This window comes from Podarcis pityusensis, assembly GCF_964106645.2.
Source record: "Podarcis pityusensis genome assembly, chromosome: 17".
Classification (NCBI taxonomy): domain Eukaryota; kingdom Metazoa; phylum Chordata; class Lepidosauria; order Squamata; family Lacertidae; genus Podarcis; species Podarcis pityusensis.
Genome location: NC_138042.1, coordinates 27487673 through 27514701, shown reverse-complemented (window position 1 = coordinate 27514701; position 27029 = coordinate 27487673). Strand labels below are relative to the sequence as shown.

The 27029-nt window shown below is 47.3% G+C and overlaps 1 protein-coding gene across 4 annotated transcripts; it reads right to left on the bottom strand.

Annotated features, from left to right (window-relative positions):
* Positions 1–1037: 1037 nt before the first annotated feature.
* On the bottom strand, positions 1038–26466 carry RNF20 (ring finger protein 20). Of its 4 annotated transcripts, none has more exons than XM_080986713.1 (20): positions 26353–26466; positions 24308–24467; positions 23557–23724; positions 23307–23454; positions 21383–21565; positions 20390–20508; positions 19645–19791; positions 18698–18775; positions 18471–18590; positions 16748–16927; positions 15606–15741; positions 13006–13127; positions 11312–11712; positions 9651–9768; positions 7669–7818; positions 6380–6592; positions 5540–5665; positions 3263–3403; positions 2444–2545; positions 1038–1687 (listed from the first exon to the last, which is right to left on the bottom strand). In XM_080986713.1, exons 2-20 carry the CDS (start codon positions 24434–24436, stop codon positions 1511–1513), a joined length of 2958 nt encoding a protein of 985 aa, XP_080842839.1. In that variant the 5' UTR covers positions 24437–24467; positions 26353–26466; the 3' UTR covers positions 1038–1510. The 4 variants fall into 4 exon arrangements, with proteins under 4 accessions (XP_080842839.1, XP_080842840.1, XP_080842841.1 ...); XM_080986714.1 differs by having other exon boundaries at positions 11312–11598; XM_080986715.1 differs by having other exon boundaries at positions 23307–23724; positions 26353–26460.
* Between the last annotated feature and the right edge of the window lie 563 nt (positions 26467–27029).

Genomic DNA, 27029 nt, shown 5'->3' with positions numbered 1-27029 from the left:
GTCCAGATCTCACAGTATGGTCCTCAAGAGGGGGTTGGTTCCCCAAGATGGATCCGCCTTTCCCCGGCTATTCCAAGCCTCCTCTAAAGACCCCAAATGCTTCCTGTAGATCCCAGGGGTGGATCTACAGTGGTACCTTGGGTTACGAACTTAATTCGTTCCCGAGGTCCGTTCTTAACCCGAAACTGTTCTTAATCTGAGGCTAATGGGGCCTCCCGCTGCCACCGCTGCGCAATTTCCGTTCTCATCCTGGGCCAAAGTACTCAACCCGAGGTACTACTTCTGGGTTAGCGGAGTTTGTAACCCGAAGCGTTTGTAACCCAAGGTACCACTGTACTATGAAACTAATCAAGCTTAAGTTTCAGGGGCCCTAATCCCAGAGGCGCCCCAGAAGCAACTTTAGTCTGCATTGCTTAAAATTTTGGGGTCTAGTAGACCCAATTTGAGTAACATGACTCAACATGATTTTTGTTGTTGTATATATTTCAGCAATCCCGGAATTTGAAAGTCAGTAGCAGAGATGCTGTAAATCTGTCGCGGAACAGTGTATTGGCCCTACACAAAGAGGGCACGGCAGAACGCTCAACACACTCAGGATATTGCTCAAGGCTGCACCATCTATCTATCTACACACATACACACACACACGAGAGTGTGTATGTCAACCCCCAGGGCTGCCAGGTGAACCAAGGATTCACTTCTGCATCTTTCCTCTTCTGGTGCAGCAAGGCATGCGCATGGTCCAGAGGCAGAGATGGGCCCATCACCTTCTGAAGCCTCAAGCTCCGTTATGTGCACGTCACTAGAAATTCTTGCCTCGCTTCAGAAGGTCAGGATTAAGTCCAGTCTTAAGCCTGGGGTGGTTTCATTTCCATCATTATTCTGCCCACACACAAGTGCCTGCCTACAGTGAGCCTTTAAAGGGTTACACCAGGTCACCCTGATGCAACCCTTACTGTGTGTGGGACCATCGAGACTCCACAAGCTTCTCAGTACACACAACTGCAAGCACGGACATACACAAAACAGTGAGACACTTTGACCGGGAAGAACAGTTTTCGCCTTTATTAGAAAGTAAAGGAACCTAAAGCGATGAGAAAGCTTGATGAAAACTACTTCCAAGCAGACTTCCCAGTTTTAAGGTTGTTGTTTGGTTTAAGCCACAGGCCAATTCACATCAGGGCCGAAAGCATACACCGTGTCTCCACAACAACCATCTATAACAGGCACAGGCAACGGTTGATGACTGGCTTGGTGGCTGGGCTGGGCCTAAAGGAAAAGCCAGTGGGGGGAGGGACCCCCTGAAGATTAAAAAAAAAAAAAACAACCAAGAGTACAAAAAAATAATTAACAATAACCTGGCTGTACCCTCCAGCCAAAAGGGATCTGCCATTACAAAAAGAAAAGAAAATAGGTGAAAGAGAGGGGCAGTAGCCAGCCTGCTGATGGGAAACGAATATGGTGGTTGGCAGCAAGAGAGGACTCTCTGGCCTCCCGCGACTCGGAAGGCTCAGCCAATGTAGATGCGATGGAAGTCGTTGGCCCCGAAGGCAGCATTGCACTTGGGGCACTTGCGCTGCCGGGTGTCGTAGCGCGTTTTCACGCACTCAAAGCAGAAGACGTGGAAGCACTTGGTGAGCACAGCATCCTTCTTGCGCATGTTGCAGCAGGGGCAGGTCAGGCGGCCCTTGGGAAAGAAAGAGGCATTGTTTAAGGTATACCTGGCTGATGCCGAGGCTAATAATAATAATAATAATAATAATAATAATTCCTTTGTACGCCACCCATCTGACTGGGTTTCCACAGCCACTCTGGGCAGCTTCCGACATATATAAAAACATAATTAAACATTAAGAAGCTTCCCTGGTCCTGAGTGGAGTAACTGTGTCCCTAAAGGACCAGGTACGCAGCCTGGGAATCATTTTTGGACTCGCAGCTCTCTGTGGAGACTCACACTGTCTACCAGCTCCACCTGGTACACTGGCTGAGACCCTACCTGCCTGTGCATTATCTCACCAGAGTGGTACATGCCCTGGTTATCTCCCACTTGGACTACTGCAATACGCTCTACCTTTGAAGGTGACCCGGAAACTACAAGTAATCCAGAATGCGGCAGCTAGACTGGTGACTGGGAGCGGCCGCCGGGACCATATTGTTTACAACAGGGTGGGGAGTCTGTGGCTCTCCAGATGTTGCTAGGACTGCAACATTGTCTCTGGGTCTGATGGGAGATGAGGGGCGGGGTCACATCTGGAAGGCCACCAGTCCCTGACCTCTGATTGCCCCAAAGTGTCAGAGGGTTCTCTCCTGCGATTAGCTCAGAACTGCTGCCATGTCCCAGCCACAGTCCCTTGGGCACTGCTAACTGGGGTCTACTTCCAATGCTAATCTGGCTCAGTCCAAATCCATCCTCCAAGGGGGACATTGGCATCCCGTTGCCTACCTTGTAATCTTTGATCTCCTCCATAAGAATCTCGTCGCAGTTGGGAACCATGTCAGGTTTCTTGGTGGTCTCCAGTTTCCTCCGCAGCCTTGAAATGTCTTCCTGCAGGGGAACATTAGCCAAATACATGTCATTAGGACCAGCACCTTCTCTCCTAAGAGCTGCAAAAGGCTCCCAGGTGTAAATTTGCAAGCTCTGCCCATTTTCCTTTAAAAGGGGGGGGGGGCTTCTTCACAAGGGAGGATGCATCACACACATTCAAAACATACTGGTATGATACATGATTAGCTTAGATAATTTGGATGAGGCAGAGCAATGTGACCATGAAGCTCTGGCTTCAGGAAGTGAGGGATGTCAAATGTGCTTCCTAGAGCATTTGACTGGCCAGTTAGGATGATATTGCTGGACAAAGACAAGAGTCTTCAGTGCTCACTATAGCACATGTTTCAAATGCAAAGGTCCCCATTTTGATCCCTGGCATCTCCTGGCAGGACTGGGCATGTGCCCTGCCTGAATCCCAGGCAGTTGCCATCAGTATGTGTGGACAACACTCTGCTGAGCAGACCGAGTGTCTGAGTCAACACGTGGCAACTTCCTACGTAGGGATTCTTCTTAAGTAGGGATTCACAACCAGCAGCGACCAGGGAGAAAAACAGTGAGTGAAAACAGCTGAAGTTGAGCCATGGCGATGGAGGGCAACCATTCAGAGAAGGTGGAAACCAAAGCACTGGCAGAGGGCAAGAGGCAGGAACTTTGAGTTAATATGAATGGAAGCAAAGGCAGATTTGGCCCAAGGTAGCCAAAGCCGCCTGCCGGTACCTGGGCTCGCTTGAAGTTGAACATGTCTTTCTCCTTGGTCACACTGTTCTCCACAATCTCATCCTGGAAGTCGTGCAGCTTCTTCTGTGCCAGCTCCAGCTGCGCCCGAAGGTCATCAGCTAGCTGGGCCGCATCCATAGCCTGAAGAGCAAAACAATGAAAGATCCTCTCTCTCTTTCTGGCCAGCTGCTGACCTTGCAGGGATGGACAAAAGCAGCCCAGAGTGTCAACCTATTGTTGAACTTCCCACTTTTAAAAGGCATCTGCAGACCTTTTTGCTCACAGCTCCCTACTCAAAGGCAGCAAAGCTTTCAGGCTTTGCTTTGGCAAAATCTTCAAAGGGAAGATTTAGAGTCAAAATGGGGGGGGGGGATCCTGGAGGGTAAAATCGAGCAGGTTATTATTCCGGCTGCACTAATGTGCACAGAAATAGCCACAGATAAGGAGCTAAGAATAACCTGGCTGGATTAACAGAAGGCCCGAGGTCCTCCAGATATCACAGGACCAAATGCCACCAACCTCTCCAGCATGGCCAACAGGCAGGGAGGTGTGTCCCAGCAGGATCATTCTCATCTCCAGACTGTGCCCACATACACCAACCAAGGGCAGGTGATGGAGTAGCCAGAAACCAAACTGCATGCCTCTTTTTGTTGTTGTTTGGCTAGTGCAGCAGTGCCCATTCCCACCAGTGCCATTTCTTCAGGGGGGAACCCTTCCAAGAGATTCTCATCACCATCATCATCAACCCCCTCCTCTCCTCCTGACCTCTGACCCCACTGCTTGCTCTGCTTCCCTGTTACTCTCTCGTCACTTATCCCTCCCGGAAACCTCTGCCCAGCTAATTATTTTCATCTGGCTGCCCTGCTCGTTATCCCTTTGAAGTTCCACTCTTCCTTTCATCCGCTGCCCCTTTTGGTCTTCATCAAATCTTTCTGTGGCCACTGGTTTGGTGTGGTGTGTGGGTTTTTTGGGGAAAAACAAACAAACAAACAACTCCAGAGGGGTATGTATAATCTGTTTTTGTATCCTAATTACGGCATTATTTGGGATTTCTCAGCAGCTTCCCCCTGCAGGGAGATCAAATAAAATAACCGTCCCTTCGCATTAATGATGGGGCAAGCGTTCAAAGGACTCACACAGCCGCTGCAGCTCAGAGAGAAAGAAGCCAGTCGGCGTGTCTTCGTAACTACCTTCCAGGCGCCAGGCAAACTGAGCCCTTGGCCCCCTTGGGCTTTTCACAGCGTTTCATCTGGCTTTGAGAATAGCTGCTCCTCTGCTCAGCTTGCAATTTGCTTTATTGGTTTCCTTCTGCCTATTGGTGTTTTTATGATGTTCTTTTGCAGCCATGGGTTCCTGCTTTGTCTTACTTTATCGCTAGCTTTCTTAAATGTAAAGGGCGAGATACACCTTCTAATAAATAATGCTGCTTTTCATTTTACTTGTATTCCTTACATCGATATTCTGCCTTTCCTCCAAAGTAGCACAAGGCACTGTATGAGCCCACCTGCATTTAACATCGCAAACGGCCCTGCGGGTGGTGGGGGACTGGTCCAAGAACACTAATTGAGCTTCATGAACAACTCTGATGGGTTTTGGTGCAATAACCATCATACTGACATGGTAAGCAACTTATACCTATTTGTTTCCATTAATTAATTTAAAAGCATTTTTAGACCACTCAACATTTTAAATATCTAAGTGGCATACGAAAACACAACAGTACAGTGGTACCTCAGATTAAGTACTTAATTCATTCCGGAGGTCCGTACTTAACCTGAAACTGTTCTTAACCTGAAGCACCACTTTAGCTAATGGAGCCTCCTGCTGCTGCCACGCCGCCGGAGCACGATTTCTGTTCTCATCCTGAAGCAAAGTTCTTAACCTGAAGCACCATTTCTGGGTTAGCGGAGTCTGTAACCTGAAGCGTATGTAACCTGAGGTACCACTGTACCATAAAAACAGAGATACAATATAAGAGCCACTAAAAACAGCTACTACAAAAGCAGAAATGCCATAATAACAGGGTCCAATCTTATGGGTCAGAGAATGCCTGGGCAAAAAGATGTGTCTTCACATGACACCTATGAAAACACACCTTCTTGGATAAAGCTTCCCATATGGCAGAGGAAGGGCATTCCACAATGCAAGGGCAATGATGGATAATGCCTGGTTTTGAGTCACTGCCCTATGATATTCCACAGGTTGTGGGGCCCCAAAATCCCCCCCCCCAGTAGTCTTACAGGTCTACGCAGGGGCAGGCAGTCTTTCCAAGCTTACCTTCCGCTTGTTCATTTCCAGGGCCTGGGTTCGCAAGCCCAGCTCCTTTTCTCCTGTGCCAATGTTGCTCTGCAGGAGATGCTCTTTCTCCTCTAGCTTGCGTACAACTTGCAACTGGGCATCCACCTTCAAGAGGCAAGAACATAGAATCACAGAATTGCAGAGTTGGAAGGGGCCCTGAGGATCATCTACTCTGACCCCCCTGCATTGCAGGAATATGCAGCTGTACCATACAGGGATTGAACCTGCAACCTCGGCACATCAGCACTGCACTCTAACCAACTAAGCTATCCATTCTGCTCATCACAGCCATCAATAATGTTACCTGCCCCAAAGTGGAAAGAAGCAGAAGTCCCAGAAAAGGAAGAATGGATACAAAAACTCATGGAATATGCAGAAATGGCAAAACTTACCAAAAGAATTAGAAATCAACAAACTTTTTTTTTTATAAAAGAATGGAAATGGTTTATTGAATATTTACAAATAAATTGTAAACTGATAAAACACATTAGCAGGAATAATATAATAATAACCTGCAGTTTTATAACAGTATATATTTACAGAAGATAAATAAATGAGCAGAATGGATACGCAGAAGATATTAAAAAACAAATCTAAGGAACCGCAGAAAGAGCGGGAAGGAAGTCAAGATTTGGAAATGTTAAATTGATTGTAAAACTAATGAAATGTATAAATTTGAAAAATATGGGGGAGGGGGACCCTAAAAGAAAACCTTGCTTTTTCTTGAAGGCGACAGGTGAAGTATTCAGGAAACTGAATTCTGAACCCCAAGCACTGAGTCCTTTGCTCCTCCTGTCCAACTCCCCTTTCCCCACTCACCTGTGTCTTCAAGGTGAGCACCTGGTCTGCCAGCTCCTCCTTCTCTTCTTTCAGCAGCTTGTGGATCTGGTTGGATTTGATGCGCTCCGACATGAGCTTGAAGTTGGCGTCGTCCTTCTCTCTGAGCTGCTGCATCAGGCGGATGTTCTGTTCCTGCATGTCCTCAAAGGCCTGGCCCGTCACGTCCATTTCGGAGAGCAGCGCCTCCTCTTCCTGGAAGAACGGCAGAGCAACCAATGGGGAACGAGGCTGCACTTTCAACCCTTCCCTTTCTACCAGGGGTGGGGGTGCTCCTGAACTCCCACCAGCCCCAGCAAGCATGGCCACAGACAGACAGTGGTACCTCGGGTTAAGAAGGTCTGGAGTCCGTTCTTAACCTGAAACTGTTCTTAACCTGAAGCACCACTTTAGCTAATGGGGTCTCGCGCTGCCACCACGCGATTTCTGTTCTCATCCTGAAGCAAAGTTCTTAACCCAAGATACTATTTCTGGGTTGGCGGAGTCTGTAACCTGAAGCGTATGTAACCCGAGGTACCACTGTATTTACGAGTTCCTCTTTGAAATTTACAAGAAAGGAAGAAAACAAGCATTAAAAAAAAAATAATGGGAGAAAGATCTGGACATTAATACACAGGACAGAGTTTGGGGCTGGACTGGCAATAAAACAGGGGAAAATATTAGTAAGCAATAAATCTAAGAGATCATTACCACAAAACCTGACACCAATTGTCTTTGACCCCTCATAAACTGAAACACGTATAGTCTAGCTCATGCTTACTGTGGGAGATGTGGTATATCGCACACATTTTATATTCATATTTTCAGGAAACGTAACAAGATAAAAAATTTTTTACTGCAATCATACTTTGGACTATATAAAAACAAATCACATAGTTGGAATCCCCCCCCCAAAAAAAATCCAATAAATTATCTAGAAGAGTGAGTAGAGAGTACAGATGTAGAAGTGGTAACTAAACTCCTGACTGCAGCTAAAAGATTGATTTCAACATATTAGGTTTTTCTAAAAAAAACCAAAATGGTTTTGTAGAATCTGGCAGATGGCGATAACGTATAAACTCGCCATGTACAACCAAAGGACAATGTATTGTGTGAACACAGATTTATAAAGATGGGCAAGGGCTCTTTTTTGTTTTTTTCTACTGCAGATTTACCGCAAGGATAGAAGACTATATTCACTATTTTATTTTGAAAGGCCTTTTGGAAAAATAAAAACTCGTTGTTTTTATCTCTTCCTATTTTTATACAGAAACTTTCTCTCTAACGCTCACCTGCTTAGCCATGGCGAGTTTCTTCTGCAGGTATTCTATCTGTTCCTCCACAGCCCGGATCTTCCGAAGCGCGTCCTCGTCTGCCATTTTTTTGCTCTCTTTCTTCTCCTTGTCCTCCAGTTCCTTCACCCTCTGCCTCAGCTCCTCCAACTGGCAGGAAGTAGGTCAGGGAAAGGAGGTTGGGTTGAAAAAATAATAAGTATATACACAAAGTATCAAATGTGGTGACAGTAATAATAATACAACAAAACAACAACACCACAAACTGGCTTATAAGTATAAAACCAAATTTACTAGAATAATAGCTAGTAAACTTCTAACAATTCAAACAACAGAACCATTTATCCAGTCTGTATAACATTTACTGCACATGTAACTTGTTAAGATACAGTTGTATATTTATCCACTCCATGTTTACAGTATTTTCCAGGCTTTGCCTTGCACATGGCACCTTAGTATGTTTGTTGTTTAAATGGTTACAAGTTTATCTCTATTCTAGCTATTATTCTAGTAAATTTGGTTTTATACTGTACTTATAAGCCAGTTTGTGGTGGTGTTGTTTTGTTGGGGGGAAAAATAACCAGGAAAGGGATTTTTAAAAAGGCCACAAAAAGCTACTACCAACCTTTGGCCATCACCTCCCAGAGGAAATTCGTCTGAAATACATGCGGTTTTCAATGAATTAAACTTTGGTGAGGAATCAAGTTTTCCCCAGGTCCACAATGCATCTTTAAGGCAGAGAGCCACCCTCCACAGAACCCTTTGCGTTTTGCAAAAAGTGGGGGGGACTTTGCAGCAATGGACCTCAAGCAGGGGGGATTGGTGGCTGTCCAAATAGATGCCGTTGGACTGCGACTCCCATCAGCTCCAGTCAACATGGCCACTGGTGGTGGAAGCTGAAATATCTGGAGGTCACTGCTTCCCCAGCCCTGCCTTCAAGAGTCTATGGAGGAAACGTCCAAGTGCTATGCCCAAGTTACTATGTTGCTTTAGGATGCACTGAGAGCCTAAGAAGCCCCATGAGGAACAGGAGAACAGAATATAAACATTGATTGGGTGGGTGGGAGGTTGCCTGCTCTTGATAGGGTTACACTCCCTCCGAAGGAGCAGGTATGTGGCTTGGGGGTCCTCCTGGGTCCTTTGCTGTTGCTTGAGGTTCAGGTGGCCTCAGTGGCGTGGGGTGCCTTTGGCTGGTGACCCAGCTATGCCCCTATCTGGACAGGGATAGCCTTACTGTCATCTATGCTCTGGTAACCTCTAGGTTAAATTATTGCAATTAGGGCTAACTCTGAAGACCTCTTGGAACTTCAACTAGTGCAGAATTCAGCAGCCAGGTTGCTCACCGGAGCCAGACGGTTTGAGCATATTATACCGATCCTGGCCCAACTGCACTGGCTGTCCATTAGTTTCCAGGCCCAATTCAAAGCGGTGGTTTTGACCCACAAAACCTTCAAAGGCTCAGGACCACAATACCTCAAGGACTGCCTCTTTCCATATGGACCTACTTGGGACCCTGAAATCATAATCTGAGGCCCTTCTTCGTGTGACCCCTCCACGAGAGGTTCGGACGATGGCAACACAAGAAGGGGCCTTTTCTTCAGCTTGTGGCTCCATGTTTGTGGAAATCTCCCCAGGGAAGTTTGCCTGGTGCTTTCATGATATGTCTTTAGGTGCCAGGCAAAAACATTCCTCTTCCGACAGGCCATGGGCTGGTTGACATTCTATGTCCTTTTAACTGTGTTTGTTGGAGGGGGCGGTGAGGGGTTTGTTTCATTCTTGTCCAGGGGGCCACATATCGAGGATCTAGATTACCCTTGTGGTCCCTTCAACTCCACAATTCTATAAAGACTTCCTTTTATTATGCACTTTGTGTTTTTGTTTTGTATTTTTGATGCTGTGAACTGCTGCCCTGAGGTATTCAGATAAAAGGTGATAAAAGGTAAAATAAAATAAATAAATTGGGCAATGGCAGGCACAATTACCTCAGCTTTGGCCTTCTTCTCTGCAGCCATCAGTTGGACTTTGTCTCTCTGCTCCTTTGGGGCTGAGCGGTACATATCCAAAAGCAATTTCATTTCCTTCTGGCTTTCTTGAGCCTTCCTGAATATATTGAAAAAGGAAAGTGAGAATGCGGCTAAGGCCGAACAGCATATGATATGGTCTACTTCAAATCAAGAACTGCTTCCTGCCATCTCATTGTGGGACTCTGAGTAGGCATGTATTGGGCGCAAAATAGGGAAACTTCAATCCAAATGTATTCTGTATCTTTGAACTAGAACAATTCAGTACTTGAGCTGGGCGATCTATGGTCAGAACTGGATGCTCACAATTTTTCTGGCAAAAGGTGTTTAAGGAGATAACAGAAATCGCTGGGTTAAAGCTGACCGAAAGTCCAGAGGTAGCGTTACTATCAATTTACGACGGGGTGGAAGGATCGCAGGCTAACTTGCTCACAAATTTATTGACAGCTGCACGAATTATGATAGCTAGGAAGTGGAAGGGGCAAGCAGAATATAAAATGTAAGAATGGTATAAAGAGGTGTGTGATATAGCTATTAATGATAAATTAACATGTGCCATTAAGGTAAGACGGGGAATATGCAAGAAAAATGATTTTGTGGAGATATGGAGGATGTTTGTCGAATTTGTACTGTTAAAATGGAAACAGATCAAACCATCGCAAGAGGTGTTGGAATTTTGGGAGGTTGGATTAGTTACAATGGAATAGTCTCGGTGGTGGGGTGCACATTTTTATTCTTATTTATTTATGATTATTACTTTGTCAAATAAAATAAAATAGAACTGGATGCTCAGGAGGGAGTGTGCAAGAACTGTTTCTCAGTCACTGAGAGTTGCAAGCAATGAGAAGCCCAATGGCCCAGAGAAGAGATTCCAACCACCCAGGCCGGCACATTAAGCAATGGGGGATGCCTTTTTGTGAATCCTAAGAGGGAGACAATCACTGTGTATGTGATGGTTCTTGTCCTTGAACTGGGTAAGAAAGCTCACTTGGCCTCATGTGCTGCACACTTCCACACTGCCCAAAGACTAGTGCTGACAGCTGAGAAACAGCCCCAGAGGGCTCCTAGCAAATCCATGAACATCATCTGGCTTACTACCAGCAGAAACTTAACCATGCCTACTCAGGAGCGCATCCTACTGACTTAAATGGGGCTCGCTCCCAAGCAAGCGGGGTTAAGACTGTAGCCTCGTTATGTAAGTGCGTGAAATTTGGAACAGGCTAGCTAGGCACAACAGCCGCACCACAATTCAGAGCCTTGCTGCCACCTGTTGAGATCCTGATATGTAGGACGCAGGAAACAGCCACACCAACAGAACGGAACAGTTGTACCTTGGATCTCATATGCCTTGGCTCCTGAACAAATCAGCTCCCGAACGACTGAAACCTGGAAATGAGTGCTCTGGTTTCCAAACATTTTTTGGAACCCGAGCGTCCGACGCAGCTTCCGATTGGCTGCAGTAGTTTCCTGCAGCCAATCCGAAACCGCGCTTTGGTTTCTGAACGTTCTGGAAGTTGAACGGACTTCCAGAACGGATTCTGGAAGGTACAACTGTACACCAACAATACTTGGCAACTGCCAAAAGGACCCAACCATCAAAGAGCAAACTGTGCCCATCTTACTTTAGATCCGCCTTCAGCTGCTTGACCAACTCGGCTTCCTTCTTCCTGCCGTCGTCGTGCTTCCCCTTGTCCTTGTCTTTACTGGACTCCCTCTCCTTCTCGGACTCCTTCTGCTTCTGCCGCTCCCTCTCTTTCTCCTTCTCCTTCTCCCGTTCCCGCTCCTTCTCTTTCTCCTTTTCCTTCTCCCGCTCCCGCTCCTTCTCCCGCCGCTCCCGCTCCCGTTCCTCTTCGTCCCGCTTCGCTTTGCTCTCCAGCGCGTCCTCGGAGGGGCCCTTGGAGGCAGAGCCCTGGGAAGAAGAAGAAGGGTCGTCGGCGTCCTGCTTGATCTCCAGCGGCTCCTCCTTGGGGTCCTCGGTGCTGGACTGGGAGTGCAGGAGGGCGCTCCCGCTGCGGGAACGGGTCTGCAGAACAGCGGGACATGCACACGCATGAGAACATGCAAAAGCTGCCTTCCGTCGCAGGTTCATCCAATGCGGTACTGTCTACTCTGATTGGCAGCCGCCACCCAGGATTTCGGATAGGGGCATTCCCAGCCCGACTTGGAGATGCCAGGACTTGGGACCTTTGCATGCAATGCAGGTGGTCTATACCTATAAGCTATGACCCCCTCCCCTCCCCCCACAAACTTACATGGAATACTTTCCCATAAGGGTTGTTTATGGGCTTCTCTTGCCCTTGGACTTGACTGGAAAGACAAGGACACCCTTGCTCTGGCACACCTAGAACAGAACTTTGAGAACAGGGTGGGAGCACAATGTGCTTTTGGAGTGATTCTGTGCTGAGCACAAATATAATTTTTAAAGTGCCCATATGGATTGGGGATTTTTTTGTGTTCTCTCTCTCTTATGCTATCAATAGGTATGGCTTTCTCTACCACACTCATTATTGTTCTTGTTCAATAGCTTAGCACAACCTCTTAATAATATTTTTTAAAAAATATATATATACCCTGCCCATCTGGCTGGGACTTTGGTCGGCTTCCAGCACATATAAAAACATAATGAAATATCAAACATTAATAGTAACAATCTGATTCTATAGGAAAAAGTCACAATAAATCTTAAATAAACAACTTATATCAAATAAAGCAATATTCAATAATGCATTAGAATCTAATAGCAAAGAATAAAACTATGATGAAGAATGATCAATTACAATAAAGAATTGCTAATCGATAATCAATAAAACAGCAAATCACAATGCATAAAATATCACAAAACATATGTATATAAAACTATGTACCGTATTTTTTCGTGTATAAGACTAGGTTTTTTCCCTAAAAAATAATGTCAAAAATTAGGGGGCGTCTTATACATGGATGCATCTCCCCCTATTTTCTTAAATTGGGGCCCCCAAAATAGGGGGCGTCCTATACATGGTGGTGTCTTATAGACAGAAAAATACGGTATATATTTTTCTGCCTTCAAGATTAATCAATGAAAGCCCTTTTTAGCAACTCGAAAAAGAACACCCTGATTACTCATGTAGACAGAGAGTGTGTGTATATAGGTATAGAAATATATAGAGTATAATGCATGCTCGCAAAAACTGCTGAGAGTAAGCGCCATTGAAAAAGAGGCATTGCCCCCTTTTCTGTCACTCACATATGCTATTTTTTAAAAACCCGGCCTAAAAAGACACCGCCTCACTTCCAGCCTCCTCCATTGTCTCCTCGGCTTCTCCACCTCCCTTACCTTGCTCAGATCAGATTGTGCCTCCCGCAGCTTCCGCTTGTATCTCAGGACCTCCCCTTTCAGCTGGTGGTTGTGGTTCTGGAGGCTGCTGATGAGGTGCCGCATCTCCCGATTGATAGGACCTGCGTGAAGACCATCACATGGGAAGAGCCAAGATACGGTAAGATCTTCCGGCTCTTCTAGATCGGTTGCAAAAGAACCTGAGAAGGGGCCTTCCTTTCAGGAGATTTTTCCCCAGCTGGTCCAATCTAAGGAAGGGGAACCTCAGGGCCAAGTGTGGCCCTCCAGGCCTTTCTATCTGGCCCTTGGCACTCTCCTCAGACCACCCCCTCTCCCTCTAAGCTACATCTCTCACGAGTTCCTGGACAGAGAGGGGTGTGTGAGTATACGTGTGGAAACTAATCTACTGCACAAAGGTAAAATTGTGTGTTTGTGTTTTTACGCTGTGAGCCACCCTGAGATCTTTGCAAGGAGGACGGCATGCAAATTTAATAAATAAATAAAACAAAACAAATAAGTAAAATAAACTAAAACAAAAATTGCATGTGTTGCTTTGCTCGCTTTTGTATCCCCCCCCCCCCCGGCATACGGACCCCTAGAAATTTTCCCAGAAGGGAATGTGTTCCTTGGACCAAAAGGGCAATGACTGTATGGCATGGATGGACTCCAACTGCCATGAAGCCCAGCTATAATCCAGGAGACGGAAGCTGGAGCCCAACAATATCTGAAGGGTCACAGGTACCCTGTCCCTGATGTACGGTTGTCAGAGTGGCCAAGAACAAGACCTTGCAGAAGACACCAAAATGCATGGAATCTCGCTTCCCAGTTACTAGGCCGCTGTACAACTTGGATGTATTGATTCATTCCATGTATAACCAGTCCCTTCCTTTTTTCCTTTTAAGCAGTGTTTATCGAACTTGGGTCTCCAGCTGTTTTGGGGTTTTTTAAATATTTTTCAAATTTATACATTTCATTAGTTTTACAGCCAATCTAACATTTCCAAATTTTGACTTCCTTCCCCCTTTCTGCTGTTCCTTAAATTATTTTTTTAAATAACTTCTGCATATCCAAGTTCATTTAACTTGCTCATTTATCTACTGTAAATATACACACTTATAAAACTGCAGGTTATTACATTAATCCTGCGAATGGTCTTATCTGTTTACAAATTATCTGTAAATATTCAACAAGCCATTTCCACTCTTTTATAAAAAGTTTGTTATCTTGATTTCTTATTCTTCCGGTATTTCTGCATATTCCATAAGCTTTTGTATCCATTCTTCTTTTTCTGGGACTTCTGCCTCTTTACACTTTGGGGCAAGTAACATTCTTGCTGCCGCAGTAGCATACATAAATAAATTTCTATACAATTTAGGTAGTTCTGTCCCTAATAATTCCCAGAAATCTCTAGCTAGCAGGAACAGTGGTCAGGGACGATGGGAGTTGTAGTCCAAAAACAGCTAGAGACCCAGGTTTTAGAAACACGGTTTTAAAAGATGAAACTCAGACTATCAGAGGTCTGCGGCAGCTGTTTTTCAAAATCTGCAATCGGACAGGGTTTACCGTATTTTTCGCTCCATAAGACACACTTTTTTCCTCCTAAAAAGTAAGGGGGAATGTGAGTGCGTCTTATGGAGCAAATGGTGCTGTGCAGAGAGGGAGAGCTGCGCAGCGCCCCTTCAGCGAAGAGCCTCTCCTGCGAAGTGGGAGGAGGAATGGAGCCCCGCTTCCCGTCCTGCGCGCAGCCTCTTCCGGGCAGGGGGAGTCTTCATCCCGCTGCCCTGAAGAGGCTTCGCACGGCTATCCCAGAAGCCAGATCCCTCTTGCTGTTCCGGCTTCTGGGATTCAGAATATTTTTTTCTTGTTTTCCTCCTCCAAAAACCAGGTGCGCCTTATGGTCTGGTGCGTCTTATAGAGCGAAAAATACAGTATTTTAAGACCTTGTGGTCACAGTGGCTCAAGACAGGAAAAACTAAGGCAGAGAGCTCTCAGGCAAGTTCCTGACTAGAAAAAGGGGATCCCTGATTAGCCCCATGCTCAGGGCTTACCTGAAAGATCACGAAGGTTTTAAGACAAGAGGACTTACTGTACTTTTCCGTGTATAAGACGCCCCCGTGTATAAGACTACCCCTATTTTGGTGGACTCAAAGAAAATGGGGGGAGATGGCACAGAGTTGTTAAGCTTTTTTTGCGGAGGATTGCCAAAAGTTGCCCATCCGCCCGCGTCGCAATATCCGCCTCCCGTCTGTCCCATCGCCAGCAGAAGCTGCCAATCACCCGCCCAACTGCCAGAGCGTCACCATCCATGGACACAGCAACCAATGACACGCACAATATCCGCTGGCAGCCGCAGCAGCAACCAATCAAACCAATCCACCCTGTGCACTAAAACCCCCACTTTTTAACATGATTTTTAAAGAAAAGAACATAGTCTTATACACGGAGCAGTACGGTAATACCCAAGAGGTGCACAGTGCTCAGATTATCTGCACGGGTGAGGCTAACCTGGCTGCAGCTCAGCTACTGTGGATGTTTCCCCAAGAGAGGTGCCCAGCAAGGAAAACCCAAGTGCCTCTGTGCACAACCCGACTTCAAGTCACCTGCTTGTTCGTTAGCCGCAAGCGTCTGCTCAAACTCTATCCGCAACATCTCGTACTCCTTGCGGACCTGGGCAAGGGTGTCTTCGAGCTGAATGACCTCTGTTCGCAGCTTCTTGTGCAGGCTGACTTCATCCCGCTGGTGAGAAAGAGAGAGAGAGATTTCAGCCTCGGTGTCTCTGACTTCAGCAGCAGCCCCCTCTTGCTGCGGGACGAGAAGGTGCTGAGAGAAAGGGCTGCAGACCCTCTTCTTATGCCGTGCATGTTGGGTTAAGGACCCAACAGCAGCAGCTAGTTCTCCTGCAGCTTCCCTCTTCTAAATAATTCCTGAACACCCACAGTCCCTTGCTTCGAGGGAGCACGGGTGTGGCACTGTAAGCGGCCGGAGTGATTCAGTATCGCGCTAAGCTCCTGCAGCCAACCGGAAGCCGCGGAAACCCCATAGCACGTTCGGGTTCCAAAGAACATTTGCAAACCGGAACACTAACTTCCCGGTTTGCGGCGTTCGGGAGCCAAACCGTCTGAGTACCAAGGCGTTTGGGATGCAAGGTACGACTGTAATCTGAAAAGGGTTTCCATTCTTCTACAAACACCTCATTGTTAGAGTCTCTTTGTCATATAGTAAGGTAAAGGGACCCCTGACCATGTGGTCATGTGGCCAGCATGACTAAGCCGCTTCTGGCGAACCAGAGCAGTGCACGGAAACACCGTTTACCTTCCTGCCGGAGTGGTACCTATTTATCTACTTGCACTTTGACGTGCTTTCAAACTGCTAGGTTGGCAGGAGCAGGGACCGAGCAACGGGAGCTCACCCCGTCATGGGGATTCAAACCACCGACCATCCGATCGGCAAGTCCTAGGCTCTGTGGTTTAACCCACAGCGCCACCCGCGTCCCTCTTTGTCATATAATAATAAATAAATAAACCTTTATTGTCACTACACCGCTTGTGTGCATTGAAATTAAACGAGCCCCCCTCCTCCCAACACATACGCTCAGTCTTGTTCACACTCTGTGTGCTTGTCAGAAGTCAATTGCACCACTATTTTTTCGTCCAGCAGTGAGTTTAGTGCGGGTGCCAACTGCCATGATCCACCCCAGGGAAAGTGAGAGGAAAGAGAGGAAACAAGGGGAGGAAGGCGTTACCTCAATGAGCTCCACCTGGCGCTGGTGGGTACCCCGTGTGCCGTGAAGCAGCGTTCGGGCCTCGTCTAGCTGAGATTTCAGTTGCAGGCTCTCGTTGTACAAAACGGAGAACTGGGACTGCATGCAGCGGTACTCTGGGGTTTCCTTCACCACCTCCTCCACTGCCCGCCTCAGGTCCACCTGGGCAGGGGGCCACAGAACAGGGGGTGGGGAGGCAAAAGAGAAAATGGAGCCCAATGACACACGGCAGAAACAAAAACTGCACTCAACACTATGCAGAAGAGCGGAGGGAATTCCAAATGTCTGCAGTGTGTTTAAACGGCCAGAAAGTGGCAGCATTGCATCAAAAATAGTTCTACAGTTGAAAGGAAACACTTGCTTCATAAGGGAGGGGTGTGGAATCTATGGATTTTGAAACACAGCGTGTTGTTTTCAAACAAGCAGCTTCTGAGGAGCCAGGGCAATAAAACAAAGAGAGGCACATTTTTACAGACCTCACCCAAACTGTATCCAAGTCATGCGTAAAGCATGTTATCTTGAGAAAGAAATTCATGAAAGGATCTGCTGAACCCAACCTATGGAGATCACTTAATGCAGGGGTCGGCAAACTTTTCCAGCAGGGGGTCGGTCCACCATCCCTCAGACCTTGTGGGGGGCCGGACTATATTTTTGGGGGAGGAGGGGATGAACCAATTCCTATGTCCCGCAAATAACCCAGAGATACATTTTAAATAAAAGCACACATTCTACTCATGTAAAAGCACCAGGCAGGCCCCACAAATAACCCAGAGATGCATTTTAAATAAAAGGACACATTCCACTCATGTAAAAACACACTGATTCCTGGACCGTCTGCAGGCTGGATTTAGAAGACAATTGGGCCGGATCCGGTCCCCGGGCCTTAGTTTGCTTACCCATGACTTAATGCGTGACTTTCCTCCTTCCAATGGGCTAAAAAGCTGGGATGGGGAGCCTGTTGCCCTCCAGAGGTTCTCAGACACCAAATCCCATCAGCTCCAGCCTGCATAGTCAATGCTTAGAGCTGATAGGTGTTGTAGTCCAGCAGCACACACACACACCCATCTCTAGGCTAGAGAGCTCTGCCTCCACTGGCATGGCTGAAGCATCACTCGACATACAACATTTACCTGTCCTAATCAAGAAGCCACCTGGATTGAAACAGGTGGTGCTGCCCCTTGTGGTGAGCCACCAGAACTGCAATAGGGAGCATCTTCCTGGGACAGTAGAGTGTTCTAAGGCTTGGGACTAACCCAGGGGTCAGCAACCTTTTTTAGCCGTGGGCCAGTCCTCTGTCCCTCAGACCATGTGGGGGGCTGAACTATATTTTTTGGGGGGGGGATGAACGAATTCCTATGCCCCACAAATAACCCAGAGATGCTTTTTAAATAAAAGGACACATTCTACTCATGTAAAAATACACTGATTCCCAGACCATCCTCGGGCCAGATTGAGAAGGTGATTGGGCCAAATCCAGCCCCAGGGCCTTAGGTTGCCTGCCCCTGGACTAGCCTCACCCACGCAGGCCGTCAGGAAGTACTAGAAACAGCTTCCAATCATCATCGTCATCATTATTATCCTGCCTTTTAATTGTTAATTACAATTTAATTTTAGAGTCTGTAAGAATTAAGAGTGCCAGGGGTGGGGGTGGGGGAGGTATTCCTCGACCATCAGAAACGTGGAAAATGCTTTCCCTCCCTGGTACCTTCAACTTGTCATTCTGCGTGGTCACTTCCTCAAGATCCTGACGCAACTTATCGAGCTCGCTCAGGCGGTTCTGGGCAAGCTCCTTGTTTTCCTCGAGTTCGGCATTCATCTCCTCGAACTGCAAAAGAGAGAAAGGGAAAGGAGCCAGTTGCTGAAAGCCTCATTCGCACCTCCACACCCACTGCTACTTCTATGTTTGCCCGTGTGCAAAGTCTCAAGGTTTACCTTCCGAGAGTTGATCGTGATTGTGCCCCCATACAGGCTGCTTCCAGCTCCATACACCTTGTACCCTTTTGAGTTCACCTGCAAAAGATACACTAGTTTTATTTTCAACATGCAATTTCTTAAGCATCAAGAGCCACTTTGGAGACGCTGGTCCCAAACAAGTGGGATACAAATCTAAAAATAAAATAAGGACAACGCTCGCTAGGCATTCCCTCCTTCCGACAATTAACAGTGGAGGCCGCCATACGCTGAGTCAGGTCGTCGATCCATCTAGCTCAGGACGGTCTGCACTGACTGGCAGTATCTCTTTTTTTTTTTTTAATGATATTTATTGAAAATTTTTTAGAATTACAAAAGAAAGCAAAGTAGAAAAAGAGAAAGAAAGAACAAAGAAAAAACAAACCACATCAAACAATACAAATTATTAAAAATCAAAATCAAAAAATAGCACAACACGATCAAAAAACAAAAATATACCACAAACATTTAAAAACGAATCCAATATTCTCAAATCCTTAACTGTCATTACCTTCTTTCTTTGACCTCCTCCTCCTCCCTTTTTTTTTGTATCCTAGTTGTTAATTGTCGCAGCAAATCTTTTCCATATTTCATAATATTCTGTCATTACATTACCTTAATCTATTTTAATCTTATCTTACTATAAAAAACCTTAAAGCTTAAAACTTAAATCTTATTTTTACCAATTTCTCATAACCATAATATTCTTGCATAATTCTTTAAACATTTTTGCTAAAGCCTGACTGGCAGTATCTCTCCAGGGTTTCGGCCAGGGGTCTCCCCTGGCCACACCTGGAGATGCTGAGGATTGAACCCAGACCAATCCTGTGTGCAAGGCATAGATGCTCCACCATGGAGTTACAGTCCCTGCCAACACCTTCCAGCACTGCTACAACCCTGGGGCTGTTCCCAGGGGCGCTGAGTCTCACCCGCTCCAAGACATCTGCCAGGTGCCTGTTCAGCCTCTGCTCCCGCTTGCGAATCTTGTCGATGTCCCACTGCAGGTCGTCAATCATGGTCTCCAGCACAGACACGCGAGACTCCGCCATCTCCACTTTCCTTTGCAATTTAGCAAACTGCAGCAAAGGAACAGGGGCAAAGAGGACAACGAGAAAGCGCAAGAAACTGTTTTTATCGTAGCTCAGAGAGCAACTGACTGCCTGGACCAGTGATGGCCAAACTCAGCCCTCCATCTGTTTTTTGGGACTACAACTCCCATCATCCCTAGCTAACAGGGCCAGTGGTCAGGGATTATGGGAATTGCAGTTCCAAAACAGCTGGAGGGCCAAGTTTGGCCATCGCTGGCCTAAACTTAACTTCCCGCATGCTGAGGCAAGCAGATGTTTCCCTCCCTCTTCCCAGAAGCCTCAGTGCTTCCCTTCGACTCCACATGGAAAGAAAACACAGTGGACAGAATGGAGAGTTGCAGCGCTGTCTTGCGTGCCCCTTGCTAGACAGCGTTGGGCAAGTTACACTCTCTCCGCCTAAAAGCCTCTGGGGGCAGCATCAGTTCACCTGGCCATGGCATTTCCTTGGTCCAGTTAACCCACACACCCAACTCACTCACTCACTCACACACACACAAATATCTACACACTGAAACCCCGCAACTTTGTCAACCGCATTATTTTTTTGCTACCCGGTTTCCAGCCCTGCAGATCCACTCCTTGTTACCTCCTGAGACATGGTGCGATGCTTTTCCTGGAGTAAATCGGCCAGTTCTTGCAGTCGCTTGTTCTCGTTTGCCAGGTAGGAGTTCAGCTCCTGGAGAGCCTCTTCCATCAGAGAAACATCTGAGGGAAGAAAGGCTTTTGGTACACTACTATAAAAAAAACATCGGAAACTAGTGGGCCACGGGGTGTTCTGTGCAAAACTCAGTACTGACTGTGCAAACTCAGCATCCTTAGAATCTTGGCGGGTTTTCAAAGCAAGCTTTTGCCCTCATGGTTAACGACAGATTTCAAAACTGTGGGAAGCAAAGCCCAGTAATCTCGCATCAGATTTGTGGGGCGGAATTCAACATAGCACTCGGGAGATTGTTCTGTCAGCTCAAGCTTTTCTGTCTGCCCAATGGTACAATATCTGCTTTCCTCACCTCACACATTGTTCTGGGAGTTCTCCCTACACTCCAGTCTATTTGGGGGAGGCAGAGGACACTTGGGGAAAGGCAGGGGGAGGCTTGCACTGACTTCTACTAATGGAACGAGGCAGCTGAATCCAGCCCCCAAGGTTCAAGGTTTCAACATCCTGCTATTGTTCCTTCATGCTCAGATGTGGAGGCATAGCAGTGGTGGCCACGGAAATGCAGAGAGGAGAATGGTTCTGCTCTGAAGAAAGCAAGCAAGCAGCAGCAGACCCACTAAGAATAGGGTTAGCTCTCAACAGCATCTACCACTCTCATCAAACCATACAATAGGGAACACCTGACGCAACTAATCATGAGGAAAGAGGGGCAGCTAGCAGCCTGGCTTGCTGGCCAAACCTCCAGGAACTAAAAGACTAGGCCCCCGCCCCGAGGAGCATACAATCTAAAATTTGACACAAGGAGAACCACAACAGTGGTAGCGTTTGGCTACTGTGAGATTCATTTTTTTCCAAGTTATTTATTAACTGCTTTTGAGAACGAAGGCCTCAAAAACGATACATATATTTGGGAGCACCCCATACCTCCGCTGTTCAGCTTCTGGGAGAGCACATCCACCCTCTCCTGGAGCTTATCGTACATGGTCACAATCTGCGTGACAACCCGGCGAGAAGACTCCACGCGCTCCTGCAACTGAGATTCCATTTCCTCGCTGGTGCTGCTGGCCAGCGTAGCCAGGAAAGAGAAGGCCGGCTCAAAGATCTCTCCTAGGAAATGATAAGAAATAATGCCCAGCCATGAAAGGACACAGCTTTGCATTCCTTGTTGTTGTTGTTGGTTAAAAAATTTAAATTTGTATACTGCTATATACCCATGGGTCTCAGCGTGGTTCACAAGATAAAATCACAATATAAAAACACAAAATACATAAACAAAATAAAAATGAAAACAACCCAAACCCCCCCCAATACATTTTAAAAGGGCATTTGATGTCAACCATCCAAAGGCCTTGAAACCTAAATGGGGCAGTTATCATCCCCACCTCCCTGAGCTCATAACCATCTGATTTGTAAAGAGCTACCTGACAGGAGAAGGGATGCAGGTGGCACTGTGGGTTAAACCACAGAGCCTAGGGCTTGCCGATCAGAAGGTCGGCAGTTGGAATCCCCACAATGGGGTGAGCTCCTGTTACTTGGTCCCTGCTCCTGCCAACCTAGCAGTTCGAAAGCACATCGAAGTGCAAGTAGATAAATAGGTAGCGCTCTGGCGGGAAGGTAAACGGTATTTCCGTGCACTGCTCTGGTTCGCCAGAAGCGGCTTAGTCCTGCTGGCCACATGACCCGGAAGCTGTACGCTGGCTCCCTCAGCCAATGAACCGAGATGAGCACCGCAACCCCAGAGTCGTCCACGACTGGACCTAATGGTCAGGGGTCCCTTTACCTTTACCTTTTACCTGACAGGAGGAAGCAACAGCAGCAAAGATTTCCCACTGCTTTCCTGTTGTATTGAATGAATGCCAGATGCAAATAAAACATTGGGCAAGCTTCCAGCTTTTGTGTACTAAATACAAATAAAATAAACATACTATGTCACTCTCTAGGGCAGAGTTAGGGAACTTCAAGCCCAGAGGGCTAAATGCAGCCCTCCAGAACTCTCTCTTCGGCCAGGCCAGACCCCCAACCAGCCTGTTATCCCACTTGAGTGCTTTTGCCTGGCTGGAAGATGTCCTTAGACCAGAGACAACGCCTCTTTCTCGCCTGGAGAGATGTGGGAATCTCTGGCATTTGCGGGCAATAATGCAACCTACAAGCAGAGACATCACCTTGCCAACAAAGGTCCGTATAGTTAAAGCTATGGTTTTCCCAGTAGTGATGTATGGAAGCGAGAGCTGGACCATAAAGAAGGCTGATCGCCAAAGAATTGATGCTTTTGAATTATGGTGCTGGAGGAGACTCTTGAGAGTCCCATGGACTGCAAGAAGATTCTTAAGGAAATCAGCCCGGAGTGCTCACTGGAAGGACAGATCGTGAAGCTGAGGCTCCAATACTTTGGCCACCTCATGAGAAGAGAAGACTCCCTGGAAAAGACCCTGATGTTGGGAAAGATTGAGGGCACAAGGAGAAGGGGACGACAGAGGACGAGATGGTTGGACCGTGTTCTTGAAGCTACCAGCATGAATTTGACCAAACTGCGGGAGGCAGTGGAAGACACGAGTGCCTGGCGTGCTCTGGTCCATGGGGTCACGAAAAGTCAGACACGACTAACAACAACAACCACCTTTCAGTGGGAGAAGTCGAATTCATTACGTCTTGCCCCACTCACCACAGGCCCACGAGGCAAAATGGCTGTAGGTTCTAGGGCATCAGGAAAACTTACATTTTCAGGGGTAAATTACCCTATACAGATTGCCAAGGTTTTCACAGGAATTATTTCCAGTTCAGAATTTTCCACACCAGAAGAGAACATCAGCGCTGCCACTCCTAAGCCACAATGGCGGCCCATTCTCACCTCTCTCCCGCTCTTCTTTGCGCTCCTGGTTACTGTCCGAATCGGGTTCCGGTTCCGGCACCACCAGGGCTTTCCGTTCCGACAGAAGGTCACCGAGGCCTTGGTCCAAGTCGTAGCGCTTCAAAATGATGCGAATGTTCTCGTCGAACTGAAGAGGAGGGGGAAGAAACACATAGCGCTCAATTTTCAAGGGGGTTGAGACAAGCAGCAGGAAAGGGAACGGGACTGAGAGAGGCAGACCCTGGCAGACCTGGCTCCAGTAGCGATTGACAATCAGCAGCGAAGCGTCGTCCGTGGCCTGCCGCCTTTCCAGCTTCTCTATGTGCTCCCGCAACTCATCCTCGATAGCCTGCCGCTGGTCCAGCATCTCTGCCAGCTTCCGGTTCTTGGTCTGGAGGGTGCGGATGTCCAGTTCTTCCTGAAATCACGCCAAGAGCAGTTACCACAATACAGGCTCAACTCAGGTCTAGTTCCCTTTGAGACAGTAGATTTGACAGCAGGAGACAACTGGCATAACGGATCTTTTCTTCCAGACCAGGAGAATGGGGAATTAAAAGACAATGGGGAATTAAAAGACAAGCTCATTAAAGTTGAACACAGAAAATTAACATGGCAGGAAGAAAGGCTCCAGCTCTAGCCATGGTAGCTTTTGTTTGTTTTCAATGCGCAGAGATTTGTTTAAAAATTGGCTTGGATGACGGAATAGCCAATCAAGTAAAACAGGGTGGCCCTCTGGATACTGCTGGACTCCAACTCCCATCAGCCCAGTCAGCATGGCTAGTGGGCAGGGGTGCTGGGATTTGGAGTCCACAGGCCCTCACTTGCAACCTGAAGCCCAGAAATAGCTTTGCGATTGCAAAAAGAACTAGGCCTCAGACCTCCCAGCTAGCAAATGGAGCTCATCCCACAGGAGCCGATGGGAGCCCAAAAGTGGAAACTGGAATTCCATTCAGCAGATTTCTTAAGAAATGGAGAATACCACTGCAGAAAGAGATACAAACCGTTGAGGAGACGCCACCAAGTTTAATGGTCTCCACTGTGGTTCCCGAGTCTTCGACACCCGCTTTCTTCTCCGGAGGTCCAGAGGGACTGGCCTCCGAAGCCACCCGTTTGTTCCCAATCCCAGACATGGTGGGACAGGACTGGAGGTGCCCCCCTCTCCTGAAAGAAAAAAGAGAAAGTGTTTTTTATATATAAAACAACAAGGTTTCTTTCTATCTTGTTCCACAGAAAGGATTCCTATCTAGCTGCACAAATCAAATTAGAAACAGTCTTCAAATTATTAGTAGTAGTAGTACCCTGCACAGCTGACTGGGCTGCCTAGCCACTCTGCGCAGCTTCCAACAAATATAAAAACATGATTATTAACTGCAAACATTAAAAAACTTCCCTAAACAGGGCTGCCTTCAGGTGTCATCTAAAAGTTGTGTAGTTCTGTATCTCCTTGACATTTGATGGGAGAGTCTTCCACAAGGTGGGTGCCACCACGGAGAAGGCCCTCTGCATGGTTCCTGTAACTTCACTTCTTGCAGTGAGGGAACCACCGGAAAGCCCTCAGATCTGGACCTCAGTGTCCGGGCTGAATGATGGGGTAGAAATATATAGTGGGCCGAAGCCATTTAGGGCTTGAAAGTTCAGCACCAACACCTTGAATTGTGCTCGGAAATGTACTGGGAGCCAATGTAGGCCTTCTGCATCCGAAGTTTTGCTTTGAGGCCAATCTGCTTCAGAGTAAAAATACACATTGACACATCAGTTTTTAAGTCTGTAAACTGAGCCTACAGATACTTGTTCACTTAGTTCAATGGTGAGGAACCTGTGGGCCTCCAGATGTGGAAAGACGCCATCTCCCATCAGCCCCAGCCAGCACTGCTAACATTCAGGGATGATAGGACATCTGGAGGGCTGCAGGTTCCCTAACCTGGCTTTACTTCATTCTTTTGCCACTGCTTCTCTGCAGAAGCGAGACTTGCACTCTCCTGGGATCAGAGCCCTCTTTTTTAAGAAGCACACTGGAATCCAGAAATGCAATTATCAAATCTTTAAACACACACCCAGTGCAGGCTGAATAAAGCAGGGAAGTTTAGGGGCAATGGTAGCTCCGTAGCCTGCCCAGATGACCTCTACTCTGCCTGAAAACACAAACATAGAACGGGGAATAGAAATAGGGACATGGAAAGCAAGGGGACTGGAACAGATCCTGGCTGACAAAACAGAACTGCAGGATAGGGAATACAGTTCCACTCCCTGGACAAAAAAGTGCTTGAAAACATGGGTGCCTGATCATCAGAAGCAAATGCCTTTGTTAATTATTATTAATAAGAATAATATTGATGATTAATATGCTACCCATCTCTGGGTAGACTCCCAACAAAATATTAAAAGCACAATAAAACATCCACCACTGAAATCTTCCCTGAACGGGGCTGCCTTGACTTCTAAAAGTCAAATCGTTGTTCATCTGTTTGGCATCTGCTTGTTGGACAAAGCCTCAAAAACAAAAAACACCTAACCAAAGGTGAAGCTCGGAAATTACCGTAAAATCTAGAAGAGTTTTCCGGATTTCACCCCCCTCCCCCCAAAAAAGATTGAACAGTTGGCAGCCTCTACTCCCTTTCTTTATTTACCCCTTTTCTCCAAGCAAATCCTGCGACCAGGTGTGCAGTGTTTCCCAAAAATAAAGCCGTGTTCCCTTTTGGCGGGTGGGGGGCAGTCTGCACATGCCTTGGGGCACCCTCTCCAGGGCAGTGGGAAGTTTTGAAAGCCCAGAGTGGCCACGGCAGCACCCCAAAGGGCGAGCACCCAGAGGCCCCTGGCTGAGCCTGCCAACCCAAAGCACTGTCACCCACTCCCACCCCAGGCTCTGGAGGCTGCCAGCCAGAGCTGGAATGAAACCCACCCGAGCAAGGGAGCCCCCTCTGCCCCCTTCTGCCCTAGGCCTGCCCCCCAACCCCCAACGTCGCCCCGTCCCTCAGGAAACGAAAACGTCCCCCCCACCGGCTCCCCCCGGTCGTCGCAGGTGCGCCCATCCTCCCAGCACTCTCACCTGCAGACCCAGCCGAGCCTCCGGCCTCCGGCAGTTGCTGAACAGGAAGCAGCCCTTCGATGACGACAGCGGCGGCTCAGCCAATCCCGCCTGGCTCCTCCCACCCTTTCTTTCTTTCTCCGCCCGACTTCGGAAAGCGACAGGTGCCCTTAGTTAATATGGCGGTCGCTCTTGCACCGTAGCGCCAAATGTAGATTGACAAGTGCGGTGCCGATATTCCGAGACTTTCTACAGAGAGAGGAGAGGGGAGGGACGGAGGAGCAACTAGGCTTCTGCTTTTGACTGACTGCGGGTTTAATCACGTTTCCTTGCAGGGCTACTCGGTGGCTACTAGCCACGATGGCTATATAAACTGCCCTCCGCCGTTGGAGGCAGTAACGTTTTTGATTGGCAGTTGCTGGAAACCCCAGGAGAGTTAACCTGTTCTCTGAAACCTGTTTTGCTGGTCCTGTCGCCCCAATCTTGGTGGCAGCTGTGAGAACAGGATGGTCGGCGAATTGAATAAAATCCTTAATCAATCACATAACAAGGCATATCCAGACTATTTGAATGGCAATGCTGATCAAGCGGGGAGAAGGGCGGGGTGGGACCTCTCAAATATTTTAGGTAAAGGGACCCTGACCATTAGGTCCAGTCGTGACCGACTCTGGGGTTGCAGTGCTCATCTTGCTTCACTG